This window comes from Diadema antillarum, unplaced genomic scaffold, assembly GCF_040938485.1.
Source record: "Diadema antillarum isolate AM-2024a unplaced genomic scaffold, OU_Dant_1.0 scf00000037, whole genome shotgun sequence".
Lineage (NCBI taxonomy): Eukaryota > Metazoa > Echinodermata > Echinoidea > Diadematoida > Diadematidae > Diadema > Diadema antillarum.
Window position 1 is genome coordinate 2,845,365 of NW_027270926.1, and position 15,404 is coordinate 2,860,768.

At 38.3% G+C, this 15,404-nt stretch overlaps 1 protein-coding gene across 1 annotated transcript in view; it reads left to right on the forward strand.

The window, feature by feature from the left end:
* LOC139709418 (sodium/glucose cotransporter 4-like) overlaps nt 1–15,404 on the forward strand; it is an 88,517-nt gene that overhangs the window by 53,537 nt on the left and 19,576 nt on the right. Inside the window, exon 8 of the mRNA XM_071621389.1 lies at nt 9,318–9,419. Within this exon, the coding sequence (XP_071477490.1) occupies nt 9,318–9,419 (102 nt within the window). The remainder of the gene's footprint in view (nt 1–9,317; nt 9,420–15,404) is intronic.

Here is a 15,404-nt window from a genome sequence, read left to right on the forward strand (position 1 = left end):
TATTAAACTGTTTTGTTTCCATGAAGAACAAAATGTCATTTTCATCCCATATACTGAGTATGTATTTGAACGAGAAACTGGCAAAAGACAATTTGTCTTTATATTGATGGTGGATTTTTTTTTTAAATGAAAATTATCAAGGAAGTTGATGAAAAGGACTGAGGTACCTACCCCTTGATCTGTCAAGTGAGCATCACATTTTTTAGGTTCACACAACATTTCTAATAATTAACTCAAAGTTTAAAACTTGGATGATTAGCTTGTAGTTTCGCACCATGTGGACATACTTGAAGGCTAGCACTTATAAAGATCAGTTGATGATTGGAACCATAAGACGTCTTAGGCTTCATGCTCTATTCTTGAGCTACAGGCATCTCCACTTCTAGTTTAGCATCTTGTGGACATGATAATCAATGAATTAGAAATTTAGCAAGATCTCCTTGTAAACTGTATTCCCTTAGCTTCTGATAGGTCAACCTTCATGGTGGGTCAACCTCTGACCATCCCTAGCGCTGTGTGTATGTTTTTCTTCCAGTCCTGTGAATGCATTTTCAAGTGGGACTCTCGCTCAAAAGTTTATTCTTTAAGATTAGGTGGCATGTGAATGTGTGTCGTAGTTTAAAACTACAAGCTAATTATCAAAGTTTAAGTCGTATGTAATCATACATATTAGAAGGTTGCATCAAGGAGGTACTAGGCGAGCTCGCCTAGTACCTCCTTGGTTGCATCAACCTAACTATTGTGATCAGGGGATTGATAGTCAGGACCAGTGCCATATATAAAGATAGTCTGGACAACTACTAAATTGGACGCCATGTTGTTGCCCCAGTGTTACGCGTTACAGGGTTAGCGTTTATGCTCAGACGTAATAATGAAAACCTACCAAAATAAGGGGTAGTGAACAGAGGGCACAGTATATGAGCGCACTTTGGTAATGACATGGCTCCATGAAGATCATGAGACCCGTTTTGACCAATCACAAGCTACAAAGCTCATAAGCTGAAAACCGAGTTGGCCAGACTCTCTTTTGTAATATTATACGGCACTGGTCAGGACTATGCATACCTTTCTGTTTGTGAGGCACCCAGGGTGTGGAATGAAATATGCCCACTGTTGTAACAATTTTGATGAGTAGGCCTGAAGAGATTCATCCCTGTCCTACTCTTCCTGTTGTGATATGTCCAATCAGGAAAGAAGTAAAAAAACAAGTCCTTTCAGACAGCTTCCTGACTCTTGCCAAGAGATAGGAAAACTTCTCTAAACTTCTGCTTGTTAGTTGTGTTGGTCAAGGAATGATGTGTGCATGGTCTGGGAATGAAGTGCAGGTGGGGGGGGGGGGGGGGGGGAGCTACAGACCAGAGGGGCAAGGAACACAAATAGTACCTCCCCGCCCCCAGCTTGCATCATCTATTCACCCGTTGAGGACTAATCCCAAGTATATTCGGGCAAGAGTCTATGGGAAATGCATGTTGTAGCAAAATCAGTCTGTCCTCAACGGGCTAATAAATATTGACTGCATGAAATATCAGTGCTCAGATTTTTATGGAATTGCCCCTGAAGGTGCCAGAGGCATTATGTCTTAAAATTGTGATTGTCCATTCTTAATACCCATCCAACCATCCATGCATCTCTCCAGCTCATCCATTTATCCACCCAGACTCTTTACCCAGAGCCTTTGACATGCCTGTATCAGTGTGAACCCCTGTGTGCTACATTATTCTGAGGCCGCAAAACATCAGTACATTTGGAAAAAAAAATTCTGATTTTCAAAGCCATGAAACTCTCTTCTAGCAGTGTTCATGCTTGAAGTGGAGTATGACAAAGATGTAAGCTTTGGTACGATGTAACCCTCATGACAGAGTCATAACCATTTCCCTGCAAATGACTGATCTTCAAAACACAACCTTAAAACACCCCACAAATCTGTAGTAGTGGTCACCATTACATGAAGCTTCATTAACACGTCAGGGAGGCTCGAATTTTTGAAGATACAACCTGGACAGAAACTCAGAATTTACTCCAAAATAGCTATGGAACACCACTTTTCAGTCCCATGAACTGTAAGATATATTGTGATCGATGGAATTATGTATGAGGCCTTCAATATACTGTAGCATGTTGCAATTAATCAATCAGTTTGTGCCCAGGTGCACTTAGCAAAATGTATGGAAAGGTAGCAGCCCATCAACTGAGTCATTCATGCAAACGTGTCACACTCTAATGATCAGGTCTTAGTAGAGCGGTTAAGCCCTCAAAATCAGGTGAATTGTGCAAAATTTGACTAAAGCATGAAACTTTCACCAGTGTTAGTACATACCATAAGATTTATTTTAAGATCGGGAGGTAAGTCTGATTTGACCTCTGATGACCTACAGAGGTCAATGAACTTTAGATATCAGAATATTGATGTTTGGAGACATTTGTGAATGATAGATGTGGTTATGTTGCACTAAACATACATTCATACTACAGAGAAATAATTTTCTGATTCTTACAGAGCATTGACATGTCCTTGCCTTTGACCTCTGGTGACCTCCAGAGGTCAATGAACTTTAAATACTAGAATATCGATGTTTTGAGACATTCGTGAATGATATATGTGGTTATAATGCACTAAACATGCATCTATACTTCAGGGAAACCATTTTCTGACTCCACAGAGCATTGACAGGTTTGAACCTTTGACCTCTGATGACCTTTAGAGGTTAATGACCTCAAAATATCGTAATATTGATCTGTGATGTCATTGGTTAATGGTAAACATTGTTAAGATGTACAAAACAAGCATATTTTTCTGACAATGAAATTGTCTTCATATTCTAAAGAGCAGACAGGTTTCTACCTTTTGACCTCTGATGACCTTTAGAGGTCAATGACCTCAGAATATCAGAATAGTGAACTATGACATCATAGGTTGGTGATAAACATGGTAAAGATGTACAAAACAAGCGTATTTGTTTTACAATGACATTGTCTTCATATTCCAAGGCACACAGACGGGTTTCTGCATTTGACCTCTGATGATCTCGAGAGGTCAATGACCTCAAAATATCAGAATAGTTTGGCATCATTGATTAATGGTAAACATGACGATGTTCTAGAGAGCATTCGCAGGCCCTGCTTATTAAGGAGCCATTACCTTTCACCTATGAAAGTAACACAAGGTCAAAGACCTCAAATGAAATATGAGGATATTAATCTTGATATTGCGATAGTTAATAGTTACTTGTTTATAATGTAGGGCTTATACAAACCATAAATTTCTGTGACCAAAAAAAGTGGCTGCTTATTCCGCAGAACTGTTCAGGTAATTATCTACACCGGGTGTCTGCACAGAGCAGGGGTGTCGATCTATTTTCAGGTGGGGGGGGGGGGACTTGGAAAATATGTGTAAGCATAAATCCATGATGCAAAGACCTGAAATCAGTGATTTAGTGCAGCTCTTGTTTGACGAGTGTGTCACCACTTATATGGGACTTAATGGTGGGTGGGCGCTTCTTCCCCCCCCCCCCCCTCGAAAATGAAGTTTTTCAATTTTTAGAATCTGATGCATACGTTTTGTGGAATATTTGGAAAATCATGTATCGCCAAAGTGTACCAAGTCTATATGAATGGGAACCCAGCAAGGGTAGAGTTGGAGAGGGTAGGGCATTCCACTCCCATTCGAGAAAGCTCCTGTCTTTTGAGAGATGAGATTCAACAATCTGGCACACATGCTCTTTTGAAGGAGTATCTCGAAATTTGTATCAGAGAGGTGTCGTAAGTCAGCCATCGATGGAGGGAGACGATTCATGGGAAGGATGTGGATGGAAGTATCACCCTCCTACATTATGGAGCTTTTGCATTCTTTTGTTATCAATTTAATGATCTCGTGCCACTCTGGGTTGAACTACCCTTTTGAAAAAAAAATGTTCATCCCCAAATGTGTAGCCATAATCAATGCACAGAGTGGAGGTTGATATAGCGAGAGAAAGGGTGTGAAAGCGGCTGTCCCCAACCCTTCCCATGCGAGGGACCCTTTGCATTAAAAATAGAAAAAAAATAATAATAATGCGTACACATTTATGATGGAATATGATTTTGGGAAATTATCAGTAAAAAAGTGCACTGATCCCCGATCTAAGAGTAGAAACCGGTGCAGTTTTCTGTCTAAAAAGCAAAAAACAAAAACAGAACATAACAAAACAAAACAAAACAAAGGTCCACAGCTCAGAATTTGTTGGGGTGGGGGTCAACTATCCCTGTCACTATCCCGCCCCTCCTCCAAACTGATGCCCCGGTATGTGCATGTGTTTCATTCCACTTGTTGAAAAGAAGAGAGAGTTGTAAGAAACAATATTGTTCAGTGGTCGCTATCCCAGTCAAGAAAATTGTTTATCAATAATGTGATTTCCTTCACCTGTTTACCATAAGATGATGTAGACCTGGTATTTGCTTTGCACATTATTACATCTATTTCTTTTTTAGTATTCTCGTTTATATTTTGATGTGAAAGTTGTTCACTTTGCCATGATTTTAATTGTACAGTACATGTAGAAAAAATAAACCCAAGGCTGAAAATGAAATTGACACATTACCTAATGACTGACATGATGAACATAGTGTGTATTTCTATAGCAATAAAAGTGAGCAACTCAAAAGGCATGTACTCATTTCACATGAACATTAGCGACTATCCTCTGACCTCTGGAGGATATTGAAAGATGCATCGAAATGTAAGAATATTGATGTCTGGTCTCATTGGTTTGTAATGACCAGCTGTTTATAAAAGTAATATACAGAAAAAAAATGCATTTTGTGTGTGTGTGTGTGTGTGTGTGTGTCCAACATTGTATGCAGACCATTCCACACACTATTCAATTTTGACTTCCATCTAGGACAATGAGAGGTTATTTCTTTTTTCTCAACTACACTGTAATATCAAAATCTATTGAAAAAATCATGGTGGTGGCTGGGTCCAACACATTATCATTCTTATGTGTAGGAGATCCATGCCCAATGGTCAAAACAAACATAAAAAACCCCAGATATCTCAGACCTAATTGTTATAACAAAGCATCATATCCTCAAAGACCCAACCCAACCCTCTACGCCCAGACAATGTAAACCACCCCAAGGACTTACTTGGAGCTTTAGAATATCCTTTGCCAACAGAGACATCCGAACCTTTGTAGTGCCGACTAAGATCTACCATGGAACTGATTGGTATTGGCTTTGCATCATTGACGGCAGATCTATTTTCCTCTTCTAAGCTCTTTCTTCCTCTTCTTCTTCTTCTTCACTATACTGTGTAATTTGTAATATTTTGCCATGGAGCCTTTTCTTAATTGGTTAAAAAGTTCTCCAAAGATCAATATGCAGCAAACAACAACAACAACAACAACAAGCAAACAAAAACAAAAAGACAGACATCTGTATTTTTGATAGCAGAGCTGAATATTGAGTATCTCTCTCCTGAAGTGTTTAAAAGAGATACAAGAGACAGCTGCCTATGGTAGCAATTAAAAAAAAGTCTTTTGGAGAAGGCCTTCTTCGTGTTCTTGCAATTAATGATGCCTGACATTTCTGGTCATTGGCCCTTTTTGAGGAATGCAGCAATGGTGCCACAACTTCCTGCAGAGTGGATATTGTGGAGTTCTTCATGCAGAACATCATCGCCTGTGCTGTACTTTCTTATAGGGATTGCCATTGTAGGTTTTTCTTCTTCTTTTTTTAAGTGTGGCTGGACTGCTTGTTTTGCATGTGATGGTCATTGCAGCTGAAGAGTGCATATCTTCTCTGGATCATTTCAAAGTTCATGATGTTTGCTTGGGTGAATGGATCCCAGATGATTCATGCATATATTCGAGGACAGTCCTGAGCAGTGTGGAGTAGCAAAGCACCTGAACTTTATGATATCTCCGTCTGGAGAGAGTCTTTGGTTGAAGTATAACTTTTTTAAGCTGCTGTGGCGATGTGATTCCAGCTGAGCCCCCTATGAGAGTAGTCCAAAATATTTTGCACAATCCGCTTTCTCCATGATTTGCCATAAATGCTAATCTATTCCCTGGGTAGGTCTCCGATGGCAATAGCTATAGTTGCAAAACACAGGATTGCTTCATGTGGAACGCATGTCTTGGGCCTCACAGTATGTCGAAGTTTTCAAGATGATCCAACGTCAAGGCGTGATTTGTACATGATCAAGCATTTACGATTAAACCAATGAAGCCAAACATTAATGTATAGGTCTAAAGCCTATCACAAATTCTGATATTCCAATAGGTCAGTGAACTTTCATTGTCCTGAGAGGTCAAAGTTGGATATAATATACAGGGTAATGACAAATGTTCCATTGAATGACAAGATTCTTCTATCATAGCATAAATGCTAACAGCATAATGCATGATTGTACATAGCAGTATTATCAAAAAACAAAAGAAATAAAAAACAAAAAAAATGAAATGAAAGCCTGGAAGTTGCACCAGAAATATTAGTTGCGCCCCCCCCCTTTACAGAATTCCTGGATCCGCCCCTGCATCGGGTATAAGTTGACCATTGGCTATACATTAAATATTAATATTCTGATATTTTGAGGTCGTTGAAATGTCACAGTCATCAGAGGTCAAAGGTAGGGACACGTGAGTAATTTCTCTTGCTCTGTGGAATAGGAAAACAATTAAATTGTAATACAAATGAATATGACATCTTAATCATGTTTATCATCAACCAATTGTACCAAATATCAATGTTCTGATATTTTGAGGTCATTGACCTCATCATAGGTCATCTGAGGTCATCAGAGGTCAAAGGTAGAAACCTGGCTTCAAAGATCTGTGGAACATTGAGGCAATTCCACTTACAAAAATGAGTTTATAGTACATAATTACCGTGTATCAGTAACGAGTGACGCAATAAAATATCAGTTTTCTTACATTTCGAGGTCATTGACCTCTGGAGGTCATCAAAGGTCAAAGGTAGAAACCTGTCAAGGCTCTGTGGAACGTGAGGACAATTCCACTGTAACAAAAATTAGTTTGAAGACACCAATTACGGTGTTAATCATTAACCAATGACGCAAAATATCAATTTTCTAACATTTTGAGGTCATTGACCTCTCGACGCCATCAGAGGTCAAAGGTAGAAACCTGTCAAGGCTCTGTTGAACATAAAGACAATTTCACCGTGACAAAAATTAACTTTTAGTCCTTTGTTACTGTGAATTATCATTAACCAATGATGCAAAATATCAATTTTCTTACATTTTGAGGTCATTGACCTCTAGAGGTCATCAGAGGTCAATTCAGACTTACCTCCCGATCTTAAAATTAATCTTTTAGCATGTACTACCAATGGTGAAAGTTTCATTCTTTAGTCAAATTTTGCACAATTCTTCGGCTTATCTGCTCTACTATCTGGGAGGCATAACTTTTTGAAGACACAACCTATATAGACATAAATTCAGAATTTACCCCCAAAATCACTATGGAGCACTACCATATAGTCCTCATGCACTACAAGCTGTATTGTGAGGAATGGAATCATGTGTGATGCTTTCAATATACTGAGGTATTTTGCAATTCACAGATCGGTTTGTGCCCCGTGGTGCATTAGAGCAAAATATGCAAAGATGGCGGGCCATTGACAGAGTCAGGTTTGGGAGCGTGATGCACAATTGTTACAGAAAAGCTCTCAATGGATTTTCATGAGGACCCGGGCATACAATGTTAGTTGGAGTTTAAATGATTACATTTGTGGCAAATTCCTTGACATCAGGTTCATGGGACATCGGCTGAAAAGTCCATTTTGACTATTGTGCCATCACTTTAGGCAGGGTTGAAATAAAGAGGCAATTATTGCATTGTGGGATGTGGGATCAAGGTTAGAGGTCATTGTTAGTGAAAACTGTCATTTCCACTCATGATTTGAATCTATGAGAAGTGCCCAGTGATCATTTAATTTCAGGGGTGAATCCAGGAATTCCGTAAAGGGGAGGCGCCTCTACAAAATGAATGAGGGTGCACCCCCCCCCCCCATTGTTTTTTCTTTATATTTCTTTTTTTTTTATCAAGAAATACTGAGGTGCACCCCCTCTGGATCCGCCACTGAATTTGTTTGCATGGATATGAGCAAATGTGCAATCATTTACATGAAAGATAGGGATGGAATGTCAAAGTAAAAAAAAAAAAACATTTTTACGGCCTGAACTTCAGCTGTGAGTGTTTACTGGTGACATTGTTTGGTGAGGAAAATAGGTGTGTGTATTTTCGTATGAAATCACAGATGTGAAGAGTCAAAGGTCAAGATCAAGTTTCAGGAGCAGGAGCATCAGCATGTTTATGTGCCTAATGAACACACAGTACACTTTACTGTCCTGTATTGCAAGTTTCTAAACTAATATTTTTGGGGTCTCCCTATAAACTTCTCCCTGTCTCTCCCTGTCTCTCTCTGTCTCTCTCTGTCTCTCTGTCTCTCTGTCTCTCTCTCTCTCTTCTCTTTGTTTTTCTTTCTCTCGCCCTTCTCTCTCTATCTACCTATCCATCTATCTATTTACCCATCTGTATCTATCAATCCATTTTATCTTTCTATCTATCCACCTAGCTATCTATCGAAATATCTTACTAATTACCTGCCTACCTATGTATCTATCTACTCATCTGTATCTATCTATCTATTTTATCTTTCTATTTATCCATCTAGCTATCTATAGAAAAAATTTTCAATGTAACTGCCTTCCTACCTACCTACTTACATGTACCTCTCTATTTTTCTATATATCTATCTATTTGTCTATCTATCTATCTATCTATCTATCTATCTATCTATCTATCTATCCATCTGACTCTTGTATTTGTATGTGACCATTAACCTGTGCCCATTTTTCAGTGAATGTCAAATGTGTGTGAGAGGATTTTGCTTGAAGGCCACTGGGTCATGCATAGCCTTTAGCAAATGCGGTCTGAATTAATATTCTTTTTGTGTCTGAATTGAGACTAATTATGTTTCAACAGCAATTGTATCTTATTATCATTTTACATGTTCCATGACATTTGTTCCTGCAACACTTGCTCCCATCAAATATCTACACACTGAGCCATGCAACACTTGTTCCCATCGAATATCTGTACGCTGAGCCAAACATAAATTCTGCCCTCAAACATAATCCTTTACTTTAATACTACTCCTCATATCAAACTATTACCCGAAAACCTTAATATCACAGCATTAACCCATACCCTAAGTCCTTGAAGAAAATAAGACCACATTAATTGTCATGGAAGCAGATATCGTGTCACCCTTTTTAAAATATTAATCTCGGAATTTAACCCTTTTGCTCCCAGACATTGTTGCCTGCACTGACAACTGTGAAGAGATCTGTGGTGCCAAAGATGGCTGCTCCAACCTAGCCTACCCACTCCTGGTCATGCATGTTCTACCTTCAGGTAAGTCCATGGCTACCATTCACTCAAAATTGCTAAGAACTATAATCAATGTACAATTGTATTTTGTGTTTGTCACCATTAATATCATTCAATGTACTTTTTATTTTCCTCTTTTCATTATCATTTTTGTTATTATTATTACTATGATGATGATGATGATTATTATTATTGTCATTGTTATCATCATAATCATCATCATCATCACCATGATCATCATGGATGTTTACCATTGGTGGTAGGTGTTGTTTTGTTAACCCATTGAGGACCAGTCCCAAGTATACTCGGGCAGGTGTCTAAAGGAAATGCGTGTTGAAGCAAAATCAGTCCTTCCTCAGCAGGTTAATCAAAATATTTAGTGTCGTCACTGTCAATTAAAATCTCAGCAGCAACCACATATTCATGTAACATTTGAAATTACATGCGTTTTTGACTGAGATTGGAAAGAAAAAATTAATTCAAGTTCAAGCAACTTTGAAGGTACCAGCCAAATGTGCTCACAGTGGATTATGGGGAATGGCAAGTTTGTTTATGGACACACCTGTGACACACTGAGCCAAAGAGGCCAAGCTGTCTTGTTTGATTGCTGGCTACCTTGGTTTCTTTTGGCCTGAGCCAGCATCTGGCTTAGCATGAAGGGCATGATATTGTGAGTGATGGAGGTTATGGCCTTGATTTTGATGTTGTTGTTTAGGAAGGGGGGGGGGGGGGGGGGGAGGAGGGGGAATAGTAAAACAAAGTTTAACAAATTCAAACCAAGCGTCTTAGGGTTGAGATTGTGATCAGTGTGGTGCTTCATTCATATTCCATTCATGAAACACCATAAACAGAAGCCTTTCCTGTGAGTGTATGGAAGAAAAGATGAGATTCAAAGGGGAATATACTGGTAGTCAAGTCAAAATATGTTTTCCTCCCTTCTTGGTGCTCAAGCTATGACCATAGAGTAAGTTCGAGACATGCAATTCTGATGCTAACTGCCCATTAATGAACAACATTCAGAGGAAATGGGTAATGTTTTGTTTACCCCTCCACCCCCGTCCTCACCCCCAGGTGACTATGTCCATCCCATTATAAACATTCTATGCTTACAAGAGATAAATGCCAATAATTCAATTCTTTGCACAAACATTAGAACAAATAATGTATATTTCTATCACATGCTTGTTCAAGACAAGAGTCACTATGTAACACTGTTTTTAAGACAATAGGCATACAGTATATAGCCAAGCCAGTCCAGAAGCTATTGAAACAAAAAGAAACCTGCCCAGTGAGCACAACTATTCACAGTGATGGCTAGAATGGCTGTTTGGAAAACAAAGCTGAAGGACAACTATATACGTGTACCTGCATGCACTCTCGCTTCCAATAATCCACCCCACCCCTTTTTTTGTTGTTGTTGTTGTTGTTGTCTTGAATGTAAGTTGTAACCTGTTGAGGACGGACTGTTTTTGCTATATGTATTTCCCATAGACACCTGCCCGAGTATTCTCAGGACTTGTCTTCAACGGGTTTTAAAAGGAGGGCATGTTCATGCACTATACGTTCTATTTATGATACTTGCAAAGGACACATCGCCATCTTCGTCATCTTCGCCATATGCTTATGTAAGACGAAAGTCACCAGTAACACTGTTTTTAAGACAAGAGGCATATATAGCCAAAACAATGCTGAAGCTAGTGAGAAAAAAGAAAGAAATGTGTCTAGTAAGCCCAAACTATTCGCAGTGATGACAAGAATTACCATTTAGAAAACAAACCTTGCAAGGACAGCTGCCTGCACTCTGCTTCCAATAATCCACCCCACCCTGTTTTGACTTAAATGAAAGCATTAAAAGGAAGACATGTTCATTCACTGTACCTCCCATTTATGATAGAGCCTTCTTGTAAAGGGTGCAAAAATGATTTTATTTTAAAAAAATCCATTGTACTTTGTAAGGAGAAAGCTCAAGGATACACTATCAACTGATACAAGTTAAGAGAAATCAAATACCTGTGAAAAGGAAATATTAATATTGGTATGCAAGGAACTGCATGACCGGTAGACATATTCATACAACAACATGGAGACAAAAATATCTTCATGTAAGCTCAAAGACCAGGTATAGGTCTGGGAGAGAAGATGAAGAAACACCCCATTTTGTTCACAATGCCTTATCCGGCCTTACCTTATCAGGCTTTTAGACCTTTGTAACTCATTGGTATCCCATTGTTCAACTTGCATTCTTCTGCTAATCCTTCGACAGTGTGAACAATAGCAACCCTCTCTTGTTCCCAGTTGTCACAGAAAGTGCCCTTCACAGCTAGCATTCAAAGTTTGGTCAAAGGCTACCAGTGAGACTAATCACCATAAGATTTAGTACTTCTACTTCAAGCATCTATGGTCACTTGCATCAGGTGACTGTACCCTTTCTATTTGCCTACAAGTTGGCAAGATAGTGCTGCGGCAGTTCTTATTCCAAAGGCTGCTGAGTTCGAACTCGCCATTGCTGTGGACCATTGGTCACTGGTCACTGGTTAAGCATGCCAAAATACAATGCCCCAAGCTGAGGTTTTCTTTTCTGGAATTATGAATCCAGTATGATTATATCATCATAATCAGCCATCGTGTTTTGGTGGTAATTATGTTGAAAGCAATCATTAATTTTGTAGCGATTAAAAATGCAGCTTGTTGCATGGATCAGTTGACTCAAAATGAATGAAATCTATAGCTTAATTTGCACATTTAATTGATTCTCTTTATTCTTTGTTTATGTATTTATTTATTAATTCATGTACCAGAGGTATACTTATTCATTTACTTGTTAATCTGTTTGTCAAAATCCATTCTTCATATCTTTTGCTTTAATCTCTCTCTTTTCTTGCCATTGCTTTAATTTTCTATTTCATTAAATATTTTTAACTTCTTAATCAAATTGATGGGTATGTTTGGCATTTAAGTTGCCTTTCCAAAGAAAATTTGATTGTTGCTACATAATGGCCTGCTCATACCTAGTTGGGGCATAAACTTGGACAAAAAGTGACATACCAGCAGAGATGATGACGTAATGTCGGGCTGAAAAGGCAGAATTTATTGCTCGTGAGAGTTTCAGTGCATGCTGCTGGCACTCTTACAATGTAGATTAAAGAGGATTAGTCACAGACAGAAGATACAATCAAGAAACCGAAGAGAGAGAGAGCCCTAGGCTTAAACTGTAAGAACAGTTGGCCAAGAAAGCAGTTAGATAAAAAGCGCTCAGTCTTACAAATCGCCAGTGTTCCAGACATCCACCCAAATCTAATCTACAGCATATTGTTTTCATTTATGTTGTTGATTTTTTTTTCTGTCTGATGAGAGCCTCTAGTCCTGCATTTTCCACAAATCTCTTCTAAAGGGGAACTTTACACATGACAAAATCTGGCCCAAGAATGTTTAAAAAAACTGGGGTGTATTTCACTTTTCCCTCAGAAATTTCTTTCAAAAAAGGAAAATTTTTTTTCTCTCTCTCTCACTCTGGACTACTGAAAATTTTCAAGAGGAGGTTAGTGAAAATATCAAAAAAATGATCAAATCTCACAATAAAATTCCTTTTAGAGCTCATTCCTCATTCAGGATTATAATATTTTGAAAATGGAAAACAATTTCAGTACTATACAACTTCAAGTTATGTAGCAATGATTAAGCCAGGTCGTCATGTGAGTCAATGCAAATATTGGCTCCGTTCCAGGTGTATCAACGGATCCACTTTGATCAGCTGGTTACCACCAGATGTTGTGCAGGTCGATACTTTGTGTGTATCAGTGAAAGGATAGAGTGAAAAATATGTAATCATTTCAGACAAGTGCTACTTCTGTTGCTGAAAGAGAGATACTTCATATATATATCAGTACCCTTCACTAGTAGTTTACATCTTAAGGTGCATGTTATTGGAACATGTAGGCTCTGCACTCGGTTGTTTGGAATTATATGCAAGGTGCTGAATAGGGAGTTCTCTAAATTCACTGTGCAAAAATGTGTTATAAAAGTTGATGTTTTACTGGTTCATTATGTCAATGTAGATTAAGCGAAGTGAATACATACTTTATGTTTCACGATTATTTCTCACAAATAAGGGTAAATATTTACCAAATGCTGGCAGAACCAGTTTTAAGATGTACCATTACAGACCAAGGACAAGACTGTCATTATTTCATCCATTATGGCACTGAGAAATTGTCTCTGCTCAAGCCGTAAATTATACTATACATCTGAAATATATATCTTTATTTCTAGCTCTTTTTGTGTGTGTTTTTGAAGATATTAAATGTGATTGATTTCAAGTTATCAAGGGCAGGCAGGTTACTTATCAGACAATATTCTTTGTGCTTGCACAGTTCATGTAAAATCAGTTTCCCAGTAGTCAGAGATGCCGACTGTTATTATTTTTTTTGGCAGTATTTTGCACTTTTTTTTTGAAAAAAAAAGAAGAATATATACTGTAGACCATAAGTTTCATAGAAGATACTGTACAATGTATTACCAAATCATACCAGTACTACACAATTCATGTCTATTTTAGAAAAGTTAGAAATACTCATTTACCACCAAAACTACACCATTTCAGCCCTCAGAATACTGCTATGTCTTTCACAAGGTTGGAATCTATGCATTGATAGGTGTGCAGGGCTGCTAATTCAGATGTTGTTTTGACTCAAAGTGGTACAACAAAATGTCATGTGATCTCAGAGCTTATGACCAGATTGTGACCAGGTTAGTGTCAAGTTGTGTGTTTATCATTAGTGCTGAATATCCATTGCCAAAAGAAACAAAAGTACATAACGATTGAACTGGATGAAAAGGGCATGCAATGTACTTTATTAAAGAGCAACTCATGCTCCTTGCATACAGTTTCATAGATAAAAAGAATAAAATCAAACAAGTAGGAGTTTCTACAAACTTAAAAAAAAAACAAGAAAGAAAGCAAAACACTGAAGATATGAAATGGCAGAGTTTCACATATTTCAAAAGTAGTAATACATGTATCAGTCACTGTTGTATATCATGTGACTTTATGGGGGTGATTAAGGTGCAATCTCCTCACAATTCTTCCTTTGGTTTGTATGTTGAAATATTTGTTGTTATTGTTGTTGTTGTTGTTGTTGTTGTTTTTCCATAACATCCAAGCTATAAATGATGTGGTTTTTGGAACCCAGTGGTACCAAACTGAAATCCACCTTTTGTTCAATTGCTATTATTTTTGTTGTTGTTGTTGTTGTAGGTGCTGTATCGTGGGTTAAAAAAGCCTTTTCATGCATTCATCCATATAATTATCATCTACAATGCATTCATCCAGGCAGTAAATAAGCAGTGCAACTGTTTGTGGGATGTTCATGTATCCATTTCAATGAGAACAAATAGGATTAAGTCAATATGCTCAGCTGTGGGCAATTCTATTGATTGGCTTGCAAAGCTGCATGCTGCCCTCTAGTGGTGTTTGGTGCATCAGTTTGTATGCTTATCCAGTCCCACTTAGGGTATCCATTGGGCCGGATGCATAAACGCTAGCAATTGCTTGTGCTAGCCTTTTACTCGAATCCGTATGCATAAAAACAAGCAACTGCTTGCGAGCAGAAGCTTTTGCTAGCAAGCACAAGCAATTGCTTGCTGCCCGCAAGCAATTGCTTAGAGGCCGAGCATTTGCTTAAAAACGTATGCATAAAACATACCTTTTGCTAGTTCTTGCTAGTGTGAGACAGCAAAGTCTATCTCCTTCTTTCCAGTATAAGTTTGTTATGTACATGTACCTCAGTTGGGTTAGGTTCTTAGACAGTCCCACATCTCATTAACTTGTATTCTATTTCTGTCCCACCATTCTCATTCCTTTCCCATCCATGTTGTTCCTTCCCCATTCATGTTTACAGTTATCACCCTTGCTTGTTGTCACATCTGATCCTTTTGTTTATCATTCCATGTCTGCAGTTCTCACCCCAGCTTCTAGCCACAGTCATCCAGTGTGTTTTCATTGGTTGTCTT